At 40.1% G+C, this 15,000-nt stretch overlaps 1 protein-coding gene across 2 annotated transcripts in view; it reads left to right on the top strand.

The window, feature by feature from the left end:
• The window catches only part of piezo1 (piezo type mechanosensitive ion channel component 1 (Er blood group)), a 157,145-nt gene that overhangs the window by 18,339 nt on the left and 123,806 nt on the right, over window positions 1-15,000 (top strand). For both annotated transcript variants that reach the window (XM_080036320.1, XM_080036319.1), the window contains exon 2: window positions 11,564-11,659. In XM_080036320.1, coding sequence (XP_079892446.1) covers window positions 11,564-11,659 — 96 coding nt within the window. The remainder of the gene's footprint in view (window positions 1-11,563; window positions 11,660-15,000) is intronic.

Genomic DNA, 15,000 nt, shown 5'->3' with positions numbered 1-15,000 from the left:
TGTGTGTGTGTGTGTGCATGTGCGTGCGTGCGTGCGCGTGTGTGTGTGTGTGTGTGTGTGTGTGTGTGTGTGTGTCTGTCTGTGTGTATTAGCTCTGTGTTGTGCAACTAAGTGTAAATACATACAGTGATAACAGGTGATTCATGCAGAGAGTGAAGTGGACATCTGTTCCTCTCTCAGGCTCTGGTCAGATAAAGTCACGTGACATCAACGATCAAATGAGAATGAACTTTGAATGGAAAAGGTATTATAACCTCAGGAAGGGATATCTGATGAAAGGTGTGTGAAGTGATTGTGGCTTGATTTATATGTTGAGGATTTAATAGAAGCACCACTCGCTTATTAATGTCCTCACTTTGTGATATTTAATATGATATATCATTCATCAACATGTCATTTTATCATTGAGGGTGGGCCCCAACTAGCCTGGTACCAGACCATCGTACTTCATTTCATTTGTACAGAAGGTCTGGACTCCAGTAGCTGGGGCTGAGCACAGTTTGCGTTCTGCCTGGTTCCAGGGACATTAAAGCAGCCAGAGACACCAGAGAGTCTTAATGATATAAAGCTGCAGCTCACATTGGCTCCAGTGTTTTCTATCTTTGTTGGTGCCGGGACACTTCATTCGCTGTCTGTATTTTGTCAGTTCATGGCTGAGGTTTGGTTTTCTCTGTTCAATTTGAATGTTCTTTTGCGTTGTGGAACGGAGCTGAACATTTACCAGAAACAGATATAGAGGAAGTACCAGAGGGGCTATACCAGCATCACACCATCTTGATATAACATGTCATCCCTCATTCTGTGTGAAGAATCTTCCCCTTTTTAACCGTGTATTCCTCTGGAACACAGTGACCAGTGTGGGCCTTGATAGGGAGAAGAAAGCGTTTCCTCTTTTTCATATGTGACTCATGTTTTTGGTCATCTGACATAGTATAAGCTCAGCCAAGTCACTGTGCGTGTGTGTGTGTGTGTGTGTGTGTGTGTGTGTGTGTGTGTGTGTGCGTGCGTGCGTGCGTGCGTGCGTGCGTGTGTGTGTGTGTGTAGCCTGTGAACTACTTCACTGCCCATCACGGTCAAGGAGCTCACATAGCCCATTGTTCTCCAGCAGGTGGGAAATGAATTACTTTGAGACTAATCCAACAGATTGCTGTAAAGTGATGTCATCCCTTCGCTCTCTCTGTGTGTACTCTAGAAATGACTGAGTGGACTAAAAGAAGAGAAGCTTTTTTGGGGGCCATTTTATAAGACAGTATTCTGTACTTGCAACACCAAGAAGAGCTATTGGTTTATTGATAGAGTTAAGCTCTCCTTAAACTGACCGTTAAAAAAGAGGGAACTTTTACTTTGAAGGTAAGCTGTCTCTGCTTAGACTTCCTGGTTCAATTTCCATCGCACACCTTGCACAATAGAAAAAGGCCTTTGACACTTTGGTTTTTGCTGAATTGTGTTTCAAGTCATCTTTCAAACTCCAACACAGGTGTATAGCGCAAACCGCGATTAGCTCCTATTGATCAACGTACATTTACATTAGCAGAAGCAGGACAATGACATGAGATTGAAACACTTGAACTGGCATTTGTCACCGTACAACGTGAACAACTTGCAGCTGAATTAGACTTTCACGCACAGACACCCTCAGTTCCCCATTTTGAGAACTGCTCATTTGGATGCAAAATGTTACTGATTATCCAGGCAAAGAGTCCGATTACAAAAATCAGAGCAACTCTATACTATACACAACCAACCACACCATGGAGTACACTACCCTGCATTCCAAATCACACACTTTTTCTATAGCTTTTTACTACACTACATACTAAATTACAGAAGAGGGTCACAGATAAAAAAAAAAATCAGATAAGGTAGATTTATTTTCATTATGTCGAGAAATGTCAAGAATAAAGATGAATACTCCAAAATGCTATTGTAGTTAGTGGGGCATTTATGTATTTTCCGCATACTACAACTGACTTGCATTTATTGGGACTTCCTAAATCTTTTTTTCCTGGCATACTAAATACTAGGGGAGTATGGGTATTGGAATGCAGGGATAGTTTATAGTGAGCTATTTATCTAAAATGCCTGACTCAGCCCGGGATCCTGCAGACGGACTTCCTTTAATAAAAAAACTGCGATTTTCAGAGCGGCTCATTGTTTGTCCCACAGCTTTGTATTATCATATTATCAGTCCCCACATGCGGAGAGTTGGAGGGGCTCCACCCTGCTGTAAAAGTTAGTCATATCTGACACACCCAAAATGATGTGTTTATGGACAGACATGATAACACTGCAGCACCTATCTCCCTACAGCACTCTGCCCTCTCTCTCTCCTGTTGTCTTTCCTTTGCACGGCTCATATTTTTCAGCCACAGCCTCTTATGAAACGGTTGTCATGGTTTGATTTGTTTTTCTTTCTTTCTTTCTTTCTTTCTTTCTTTCTTTCTTTCTTTCTTTCTTTCTTTCTTTCTTTCTTTCTTTCTTTCTTTCTTTCTTTCTTTCTTTCTTTCTTTCTTTCTTTCTTTCTTTCTTTCTTTCTTTCTTTCTTTCTTTCTTTCTTTCTTTCTTTCTTTCTTTCTTTCTTTCTTTCTTTCACATCTCCCTTTGTTGGCAGACTGTGGTGGGATATGTTGCAACACTTTCATTCCAGTGCTCAGATCTCTCTCTCTCTCTCTCTCTCTCTCTCTCTCTCTCTCAGCACATTATTCTCCGAAAAATGCTCCTAAAAAGTGGCACAAATTGTTTAAACTCCTCCTAGATCCTCCTATCTATCTATCTATCTATCTATCTATCTATCTATCTATCTATCTATCTATCTATCTATCTATCTATCTATCTATCTATCTATCTATCTATCTATCTATCTATCTATCTATCTATCTATCTATCTATCTATCTATCTATCTATCTATCTATCTATCTATCTATCTATCTATCTATCTATCTATCTATCTATCTATCTGTATGTCTGTCTGTATGGGATGGGGGTCATATCATATGCTGTGCAAACCTTAAAGGTGCTACGAGGAACTTTCAAATGTTTCTGTAACAGTCTCATATTTCCTCTGATGATCATAAATGACATGTAACAGCAAACAAGACCATCAGTGCAAAGAATTCTATTTTTATATAGTTTTTCTGACAGTTTTTCTCAGTCGCTTTGGTGCTTTTCTCACATCACTATTAACATTTGCACAGCAGTTAGTGCATTTCTCAAAACAATTAGTGCAAACTGCAAAACCTAGTGGATAACCTGCAAAAGTATGTCACTTGCTCAAAATGGATAGCAGTTGATTCAGATGCACAGCGGCTGGACAGAGTAGGGGTGAATTCAATCTGAGAAAGTATGGAGGTATGGTTTCAATCTGGATGTGCTGGGAGTCCAACCCGGGCCACCTGAACAAAGTAAGGCCCCCTCAAGCACTGGTACCAGTGGGACCCAACTGTTCTCTCTTTATATCATTAGTGAAAATCAAAAGTCAGAATTCCTAGTTCCTGGAACTAGACACTCATCACCATCTGATGCATGAGGCTTAAGCCTTGTTTCCACTGAGCGAACAGTTCAGTTTGGTATGGTACGGCACGCAATTATTTGTGTTTCCGCTGTCAGAGGGAAGGGTACCAAAGGAACCGTACTGTACTTATTTCGGTCACCCTATCGTTAGAGTTTTAGCGCAGTTCAACAGCTCTTGTCGCGGCTATTACCCTCCGCCATGAACCCCACTTACCAAGGAAAGGGTGCTGTCAGCAGTGGAAACGCAAGCCAGATCTAGGGCTACCGTTCTGTACCAAACCGAACTGAAATGCCCAGTGGAGAAAGAGGCTTAAGATACTGTGGGACTCCATATTCAAAACCGTGCCAAGCTATGTTGGAATGGACAAGGAACTTTCCCAAGGACATGAAGTGAAGACTGCTCCCAGAGGTGGTGTGAGTAGGAGGGGATGAGACCAGAGGGGTTCTCCTTCAAATCCCTGGAACAACATCCAACAACTGAGTGAAAGAAACCGCATCCAACCCAACCAAGGAGACAATGGTGCATACATCAGCCTGAAAAGCATTTCTAGGACATCAAACTCTTTCTGTGCCATACAGGACACAGGTTTCCTCTCTGTCTTGGCAGCAGTATAATGTATTTGTCCAGTCAAAAACACATCTTCACTGTTTCATTTGTCAGACAACAGATGTCCAAAACCCATGATTTGTAGGGCTGTCCCGAGAACCATTTTACAGGCTGCGAATACTTGATAACAACATTAATAATCCCAATGTACTCCCTGAAACCCAGCTTGTGGCATGAGACAGTAAGCTGCATAGTTTGTTGATTATTTCATAACTTTTGACTGGTAGCCTAAGTATGTCTGAGTTGTGAACAGCTGTGTTGTTCCAAATCAGCTGTCCTCTGTGCCATCGTAACCCTAAAGGCCAGGACACACCGGCCCGATAATCGCCGTCGGAGAGTCTGGAAGGGGCGGGGACACAAATCTGTTTGGTGTGTGCAGTGACGTCGGTCGTCGTAGATGTCGTCGGGCTTCTTTTGGCGGCGGGCAGTCTTTCAGTTGGAGCAATTTGATTTGTGGAGGGCTAGCGAATCAGTGAAGCCCAGAAGTGAGGCGGGTACCACAAACAGCTAACAACAGTTAGCCATTGTTTTAATGTGTTTGTTTGTTTCGTTCAGCGAGTACTCACATGCATCAACCCTTGTTGACTGCTCGACACCATGCTCGACACTCTCTGCTAAAAATGGTGCTCTTTATGGTCCATAAATATAAATACGTATTTCTATCTATGTTTATGGTCTAGAGATCTGTCCCATCATTTCCGGCTTCCGTATTTTTTCGGGCCACAATACAGATTAGCGCCGCCTGCTGACGATAGCATTTCGGCAAGCAATGCTTTTCCTTCTGAGATCCTAATGTTGTGGTACAGAGTTAAGGGGAACAAATAATCTATTCTATTCTTCTCATTCTTCAAATAATTCCGGCCAGCCCTGATGATTTGTTGGTCCATATTGACCTGAAAAAAGGTCACTTCACAGCAATTCTGAAAACTAATTTTTCTCTTTTCTCTCTTGCAGTGTTTTTCCATGCAGTTACTTTTTAGTGTTGTTTATCCAGGTTTAGAAAATAGCTGTGACTGATATTTCTGTCACCGCCCCAGTATAGAGTGGAGGTGAATGGAACTTGTATTTGTGATGCTCAGTGCACTGGAAAATTCTGTTTACAAAATGCACAAGGCTGCTGTTCCTTCAGTGGAAAGTATGTCTACTGAAAAAAAACCTTGTTTGTTGCCCAATAGTGACTTGAATTAAAGGTAGAATTAGGGTTTAAATAGCACTGGCAGTCAACGTTAAAGGTGTCATTTAACAGAAACCTGCTGTGATTTTGCCTTGAGTTAAGAATACAGTGCAGGCTAAAGGGGCAGCTCACAATGGAATACAGTTGTGCAATAATGACTTCTGTTGCTCCTGTAATCACTTTGCATGTCAACATTCATTTTAGTTCCACTCTATTGAGCAGTGACATCACTTGAGTTTCTGGCTTTTTTTAAACCCCAGACAAATATCTCCACAACTGTCTTTATTCTAACTTACTTTCAGCAGTTAGTGTAGTGTAGTGTAACCATACATCTTTTCACCGCTTCAGTGTATAGCTGGTTCAGGTCAAATGCAGGATTAGTACTAAAAGCTGTGTTTTGCCAGATAGAGATTAAGATTCCAAGCCAAACACACACAAAACCCGCCCAATTATTTTGACTGAAAACAACCCAAACTTTCAACCATTTATGTTGCATCGTTTCTGAAACCTGCCGATTCAAACGGACGCAGTGGCCACTAACTTTTACAATGTTACCCACTTTTTAAAGCAGCTACGAGTAACATTTAAATATCTTTTAAACAGCCCCATGTTTCCTCTGATAATCATAAATGACCTTTAACAGCAAACGAGACCATCAGTGCAAAGAAAGACATTTTTATATAGGTTTTATTTCTGCGTTTGGTCTGGTCGCACACCCAGTCCGATTTTCGGTTCGTGAATGCAGGCTCTATGGTCACATATTCGTATTGGTCGCAGATTTCAGTGTAGCGCAGGAACGCGATTTGAGAAGCCTATCCCTCTAGTTGAGGGAAGGGGAGCGGGAGCCTTGTTTGAGACAGTTGTTTGTCGTCATAATGACTGATAACGGGGCTGAACCATCAAAGAAAAAAAAGAGAATGCAATGAAGTATGTATGAATGTGAGTGTGATTGGGTGAATGTGTAACAATGTAAACCATCAGATGACCATTATTCATCTGAAATAGTCATTATTTACAACAACATAAACACATTACCTCATCGTGATCCATACTAACTGCCGTCTCTCGTTCATTCGCTTTCTGTGAGGACACGTAATCTTTCAGCTCGGTGAGAGAGAGTAGTTAGGTGACACAGCAATCAGGTGTGTGTGTCACTGACTGGCATTAGTTGATGCAGTGTCACTAACCACTCTCACAGAGCCGAAAAGAGTCCGTGCCCTCACGGCTTTCAACAGGGGTAGGAGTAGGACGCCCTACCAACTGAGCTAAGGGCGCCCCAAAGCCATGGTTATTTTCAATAAATAGCTGTGACATGTTAAGAAATGTACAGCCTAAATGGAATGAATAGTGAGTAGGCCTATGACTAAAGACTACAACATTCTACAGCAGAAGGTTGTCATTTGAGCCGTTGGTTGGTATTCCTCTAAGAGTTTGTAAGCCGGGCGGTTTGTGTACAGTAGGTATACTGTAGCTAGTCTAAAAGGTGAACAAAATGTCCTACATGCACTCTTTGATTTGACTGACATCCACTGAAGACACCTTGTATATACCCCAGATATCCCTGGCATAGTACTGTACTGTATGTGTGGTTGCATTAACTCCTGTGAGTGGAAACCCCTTGACGAGAGCCAAAGAGAAGGGGATGTAGCAGTGACATGGTGGGTACACATGCAGCCGTTGTGGTATCCTAATAGTTGTGGTTTGTTCAGGGCTGGGTTTGTTTAGTCAGTGTTATCCTACAGGTTACAGCAGAGTGGCAGCCTGCTGGCCTCAATAAATGACTAACAGTTAGACATTTGACAATACCCTTTGTGTCTAATCTTATCTTATGTACAGTATGTATTTGCAGGAAATGTAATACAAGTTAAATGAGTGTAGTGCACTGATCACCAGTTTACTGTATGGTCTCAAATATAGAAATGAACGTATGTCCTTGATGTTTTTGTTAAGGTGGAATAATAGAGAGAGTTAAATAAGTAAAAAGATAGATAGATAGATAGATAGATAGATAGATAGATAGATAGATAGATAGATAGATAGATAGATAGTTAGATAGATAGATAGATAGATAGATAGATAGATAGATAGATAGATAGATAGATAGATAGATAGATAGATAGATAGATAGATAGATGGATAGAACTATCTATCTAGGCAACTTCTTGTATCCAGCAGCTCATACACAAGAAACACATACACATAAAGACACATGAAGACACAAGCCTCAGCACTTAAAGTTCAGGAAAGTGAATAGAATAGAATAGAATAGAATAGAATAGAATAGAATAGAATAGAATAGAATAATAGAAAAAGGCAGCCAGTCATGTTGGGGGACATGACATGTGCAGCCTCCCTATGGTGTGGTCTCATTCCTGTGGACAGGAAGTCAATATGGAGCTGTAGCAGCAGGAGGAAGTAGCAGTGAAACGTGTGGAAACAGACTCTTTGTCCAGGTCCAGTGATTGTACCAGTGTGGTATAATGAGTCATCATCAAGCAGTCCAGAGACACAGGGACATAAAGTAGACCTGAGAACAAGCTGGAACTGATTCTACAGAATAAGTCAAAGATAATGTTACAAAGTGAACGGTGAAACTTTTATATTCTCTCTCTGGCACAAATTCTCCTTTGCATAGTGTTTTGGGTCTTTGTCCTGCTGGGTCTCATTCTCATAATTCTAGTGGATGACATATGATGCTTCCACCTCCTTCCACTGTACACATTCCTCTTACTTGCTAATGAAAGATTTGAGTGCCGTCTTCCAAATCGTTAAGTGTCGAGGGCCAAAGCCGTCTCTCAAGCTCAAACAACATACCCACAGCCATCTCTGTTGTTTACTATCACAGCTTCGGCGGCGCATGCACAGCATGTCGTCATCAGGTTACGTCCGCCAGAGCCCCATACATAGGGCTCTGGCCCGCCCATATCAGAAAGAACGATTTGATTGGTAGCTCAGGAAGTCTTGACATATTTAATGAGCTTCAATGGAGAGTGTCCAGACCAACAAGGCGCAGCAAATTTAACATGCTAGTGCCTAGCGGCAGGTCTGGATTTCCAGGCTAACAGGCTTCTACAAATGTGTATACAACTTCAAACAAGCTTCAATATGCCTTGTCTTCAGTGATGGCGTCTTCTGGGATGTAAATAAAGACCATAGCGTTGGAGTGCATTGCCTATACTCTGCTATGCATGCTGCTTTCAGGATCTTTCCGACAAAATCTTTTCGAGTGGTTCTTGACTCTTGACTCACTAACTACCGGGTTGGAAATCTTGCGAGGAGCTCCTGCATTGGGTTGGTGACGGAATGTTCCCTCCACTTTACAGATAATGGTCCAGAGGGGCTTACTGGAACATTACGAAGTTTAGAAATCCGTCTGTGACCTTTTCCATGTTGCTCAACAGTGTTGTTGTGGAGGTCTCTGGGTAGAAGTGTGTGTCTGTGGCCATCATGGGATGTGTTTCTTGTGTGCCAGTTTGTTAAATGGATTGTTTTATAACCTAGCTGAAAATATCCTCAAGCGCCACAAGAAAAGTGATTTTTCAGGTAAAAGCCAACCCAAACATTACATCTGGAGATTTGCAGACAATTTGACACCACCATTCTTCACTTGGGAGAAGGTTCTCTTGGTGGTAGGCAGAGTTGCGTTTTTGCCCAAACATGGCGGTTTTGGTTATGACCAAACAGTTAGATTTTGGACTAATCTGTTCACAGAATAAGACTTCAGGTATCTCCAGGTGCTCTCTGGCAAAGTTGTGACAAGCAGTATATTTCTTTTTTGAGAGCAGAGACTTCTTCAGCAACCCTCCCTTGAAAGCCATGTTGACTGAGTTTTCTTCTTATTGTGGAACCATGCACATCTGTCCCAGATGCTGCAAGAGAGGTCTGCAAATCACTAGATGTAATGTGTGGGTTGGCTTTTAACAGGAAAATCCCTTTTCTTGTGGCGCTTGTGGATATTTTTGAAGGAAGTCCACTTCTAGGCAGATGTTCAGTCACTCTTAAAGCTCTCCATTTGTAGATGATTTGCCTCACGGTGGACCGATGGAGCTCAAACTTTTTTTTAAATTAATTTATAGCTGCCCCCAGACAAATGTGCAACATCAAAACTCTATTCCTGAGATCCTCTGAGATTATTTTCCCTTTTAGCATGTCTGACTTGTATGTGTTCACTTTGGTGAGCCTAAACTGACCTGGTTTTATCTCTGTTTTATCTAGTGCCGCCCAATTTCTTCCCTAAAGATCTCTCACTAAATTGGTCCATTTCATCACTCAATTTGGCCCATCTGATTGTGTATACCTGCTCGATTTAAGCAATGCAGCTCAGGGTTCACAAACTTTTGCACATACAGCAGTTGGCAAATAGTTTGTTTTATCTGTTTTAAAAGTTGATTTCTGGAAAATAATTTTTTTTAATTGATAAACAAACATCTGTTATTTCATATAAAAAATACTGGTATTGATAAAAATGAATTAATAATGGTTCAAATAAATAAAATTCCAAAAGGCTCAAGGGGTTCACAAACTTTCACACAGCACTGTATATACAGTAGAAACATGTTTGTACTCACCGAAGCACCATCGTTACTTGTGTTGCCGTTTGACATGGCTAAAACCTGATTTGCCTTCCTGCATCAGTCAGGGGTATCCAAGGCAACAAGCTAATATTCCCACTTGCTCTCTTTGTTGAACGCGATCTAGCATCTATGATCGATTGCTCTTCCTTGGGTCCCCAAAGTTTTACTCTGAATTTCATACATGGGATTTTGCAGTTGAATTTGGCACACTGAATTTTTTAACGTTGAATATTTGATTTTGAATTTGAGAACATTGTAAAATAAAGGTGAAAATTAGTTGTTTAAAATTTAATGAGTTAAATTCAGAGGCAAAACATTCAGATACGTTATTTCAATGCATAAATATTCAGTGCTTAAAATTCAATGGCTTTTTATTTTCAAAATCCGATGACACTCATTTACTTCCATAAATGTTACATAAAACGGTCTGATTTTTACTCTGATGATCATAAATTACCTATAACAACAAACAAGACCAATTTTTGCTATTGCTATTTTTAGACAGTTATTGTTAATGTCTTTGCTCGGATATGATTCAACGCAAACTTATAGATATGGATTGACGGTAGACAGTAGGGGTGGGAATCTCTTGGCACCTCACGATTCGATTCGATTCCGATTCAGAGGTCAACGATTCGATTCAAAATCGATTTTCAATTTTTTTTATGTTCATACCCAAGTGTGAATTTCAAAAATATATTTATATACACATCTGAGTTTGCTAATCACTTCCTACTTTTGTGATGATCATTAAAGACAATAAACAGATGAATTGCCTTCTCTAATATTGTATTAAAAGAAAAAGCTTTGCTTGTCACAAATATGACTTTCTATGAACAGTACAATAATCAATGCAGCTTGCATTTCAACACAATATGGAAGTATGTAAAAACTAAACCGATTCAGTTTTATTTTATTTCTAATCTCGTAAATCATGTTTCTATAGGATTTCTATTCTATTATTTTCTATGTCATTTCAACACATTGTACAAAAAGTATGGCTTGGAATTCAGCTCTCATACAAAAACGTAAACAGAGATAAAGCCGGTGCAGGTCATGGGTTTGCTGCTCTCAGCCCTTTTGAAGCCACTTTGGAAACAACTCGTGTTTCCAAAGTGGCTGTGTGGTGTGCATGCGCAATGGCGCAGGAAGTATTAGTATTTACAAAAAAAAAAAAAAAAAAAAAAAAAAAAATATTAAAAAAAAAATTATATATAAAAAAAAAAATCGATTATTAACTTTTCTGAATCGATTCAGAATCGTTCGAGAGAGAATCGATATTAATCGGAAAATCGATTTTTTTCCCCACCCCTAGTAGACAGACCGGAAAAGCTTGTGTTTATGAACGGTACTAAATCAAAGTTTACTTTGCTTCACCATGGTCATATTACCATTATTAATCTGACATAGTCACATATAAATACATACGTTTCCTCATTGTGGTGCATCCTGTGATCTCTTTTTCACTTGCTTCTTAAACAAATGCAAGCACATCGAGCATGTGCTAGCAAAGGTCTTTGGGATGCTGGTGTTAGAACACTACTGCCTTTGTCCAAAGGGGGCGCTACAGTCAACCAAAAAACCTAAAGTTTCTAATAGTAATTTTCATGAAAATCTTTTGATGACTTATTTTCCCCACTGTAAGCTAACATCTCTGAATGTATATTAGTTTGACTCTAGTCTTTGTGTCTTTGCAGCTTGTCTCTTTCGCTACAACGTCCTGTCTCTGGTTTACTTCCTCTACCTGCTGCTGTTGCCATGGTTCCTGTGTCCCAACAAACACACAGTCAAAGGTAAGATCATCTCTGTGTTGGATTGTCACCTCTCTTTGTACAGCGTATTGATAATCCCCAAGTCAAATGAAATATAACCCCAGGAAGCAGTTTACATGCTCTGTCCCGTCACCTTCTCTGCTCTTCATTCTTGCCCATTATTTGCTTGAAGTTGTGCATGTTATGTTTTTGATATAAGGGGTTATGATTAAAGGGATAGTTCAGTATTTTTAAAGTGGAGTTGTATGAGGTACTTAAAGGCCTACTTCACCAGTGGGAATATGAAGGTGTGTTGAACTCTGAGATCCAATGTAATATAAATGTGCAAACATTTTAGAAATCGGTTCATCCTAGCCTGAGAAAAGGCAGAAAGAGTGTTTTATGGTCTCACTGTCTAACAATACATTTTGCACAGTTGTGCCATCACAACAATGAAAGTAAGTAATGATGAAAGTAACTACTGCATCCTAACTAGATTATTTTTATCGTCGGATGTTTGTAGAATAGAAAAAAGAAAGAGTATGCGCTTCGGAACGCAGGGAAAGTGTTTTACCCTGCTGCTTCAAACAGAGTGCTAGATCTGAGCAAGTTTACATTGAACGAGTGGAGAACATCTGGGGCCTCATTTATAAAGCTTTCTACGCACAAAAACCTTGCGTAGACAGGCAGAATGTGCGGTCAAATGTGCGGTGGCAAAACGGTGGTATTTATAAAAGAATTCTTTGCGGAGAAGTGTGCGTATTCCCACGCAAACCTTTGACCATGCGTAGAGCTACCGCAAGGTTTTCCTGACTCGGGGAATCAGCGACACTCAATGGCAACACCACGAAATAAAGCTCTGTCATCGGAAAAACACACATATCCTTGTGAAATGCATGGCACCCAATATATTTAATCAATTACATGTGCGTACCTATTGTTGCGAATATAGGCTACTGTTGTCTATGGCATGCAGTAATGATGTAGGTTGATTTACTTATCAAGTAGGTCTATACATATTTTGGTTATAGTTTTACATGTAATCTTATAGTTCTACTCTATAATAATATCATATACGTCGGGAGGTGTGTCCGTGAGTGGCCAGCGGGAGAGCAAAGTCAATATTTTAGGCTGTGTGTAAAAAGTAGTTTTGTACAAAGTTAAAGCAGTTAGGATGGATTTGAGTTTGAGCATTTCAGCACAATCATAATATCCCGCCTTCCTCCAATGCAGCCCCACCCCCTCATTCCTATCCCTGTTTTTTTTGTTTTGTTTTTGAAGAAACTTAATTTAGGCTACACAAGCAGACTTACTTGCTTAATACTGTCTCCGTGCACAAAGTGAGTTATATTGTGGCTGAAGAAACTGGTGGCTGTAGTAGGCTACCGGTACCGCGCTGATCTGCTTGTATCACTGGTTTCACTTCAGATATGTCGGCCAGAACACCACTTATGCTTATAATGAGACTAGGAGAGGAGGAGTAGGGTTTTATCCGCTCTTTATTTTCCTTCTTTCACAGGCACAGCCGCATATACAGTCAAGTGCGAAAGTTTGTGAACCCCTTGAACATTTTGGAATTTTATTTATTGTAACCATCATTAATTCATTTTTATCAATACCAGTATTTTTTATATGAAATAACAGATGTTTGTTTATCAATTCAACATTTTTCTTTTCCAGAAATCAATTGTTAAAACAGATAAAACAAATTATTTGACGAATGTTGTATGTGCAAAAGTTTGTGAACCCTGAGCTGCATTGCTTAAATGGAGCAGGTAAACACAATCAGATGGGCCAAATTGAGTCATGAAATGGACCAATGTAGTGAGAGATCTTTAGGGAAGAAATTGGGCGGCACTAGATACAACAGAGATAAAACCAGGTCAGTTTAGGCTCACCAAAGTGAACCCATACAGGTCAGACATGCTAAAAGGGGAAACAATCTCAGAGGATCTCAGGAATAGAGTTGTGATGCTGCACATTTGTCTGGGGACAGCTATAAATTATTTAAAAAAAAGTTTGAGCTCCATCGGTCCACCGTGAGGCAAATCATCTACAAATGAAGAGCTTTAAGAGTGACTGAACATCTGCCTAGAAGTGGACTTCCTTCAAAAATATCCACAAGCGCCACAAGATAAGTGATTTTTCAGTTAAAAGCCAACCCAAACATTACATCTGGTGATTTGCAGACCTCTCTTGCAGCATCTGGGACAGATGTGCATGGTTCCACAATAAGAAGAAAACTCAGTCAACATGGCTTTCATGGGATGGTTGCTGAAGAAGCCTCTGCTCTCAAAAAAGAACAAAACTGCTTGTCACAACTTTGCCAGAGAGCACCTGGAGATACCTGAAGTCTTATTCTGTGGACAGATTAGTCAAAAATTGAACTGTTTGGTCATAACCAAAACCGCCATGTTTGGGCAAAAACGCAATTCTGCCTACCACCTAGAGAACCTTCTCCCAAGTGAATAATGGTGGTTTCAAATTGTCTGCAAATCTCCAGGTGTAATGTTTGGGTTGGCTTTTACCTGAAAAATCACTTTTCTTGTGGCGCTTGAGGATATTTTTGAAGGAAGTCCACTTCTAGGCAGATGTTAAGTCACTCTTAAAGCTCTCCATTTGTAGATGATTTTCCTCACGGTGGACCGATTGAGCTCAAATTTTTTTTTATGAATTTATAACTGTCCCCAGACAAATGTGTAACATCAAAACTCTATTCCTGAGATCCTCTGAGATTTGTTTCCCTTTTAGCATGTCTGACCTGTATGGGTTCACTTTGGTGAGCCTAAACTGACCTGGTTTTATCTCTGTTTTATCTAGTGCCGCCCAATTTCTTTCCTAAAGATCTCTCATTACATTGGTCTATTTCATCAACCAATTTGGCCAACCTGATTGTGTTTACCTTGCTCGATTTAAGCAATGCAGCTCAGGGTTCACAAACTTTTGCACATACAACATTCGTCAAATAATTTGTTTTATCTGTTTTAACAATTGATTTCTGGAAAATAAAAATGTTGAATTGATAAACAAACATCTGTTATTTCATATAAAAAATACTGGTATTGATAAAAATGAATTAATAATGGTTAAAATAAATAAAATTCCAAAAGGCTCAAGGGGTTCACAAACTTTCGCACTTGACTGTAGATCGCGGAAAAAGAACAAAGGCTTAAACTCCGCTCGTGAGGAGACGTTTGAACAGCTGTTGCGACTCGCGAATCGCAGCCGCTAATAACATGCACAAATTATAACTTATAACAGCGATCGGGACTACATGTACATACTCACACACGGGTGATTCACATTTACACTCAGATAAACACGAATGATGGCTTACTGTGGCAACTTGCTCACACACATCTCACCGAGGGAGAAGCGAAAGG

The sequence above is a fragment of the Ammodytes marinus genome (genome assembly GCF_949987685.1).
Source record: "Ammodytes marinus genome assembly, chromosome: 11".
NCBI classification, from domain to species: domain Eukaryota; kingdom Metazoa; phylum Chordata; class Actinopteri; order Uranoscopiformes; family Ammodytidae; genus Ammodytes; species Ammodytes marinus.
Note: the sequence above shows the minus strand (reverse complement) of the source record. Positions and strands in the feature narration are given on the sequence as shown.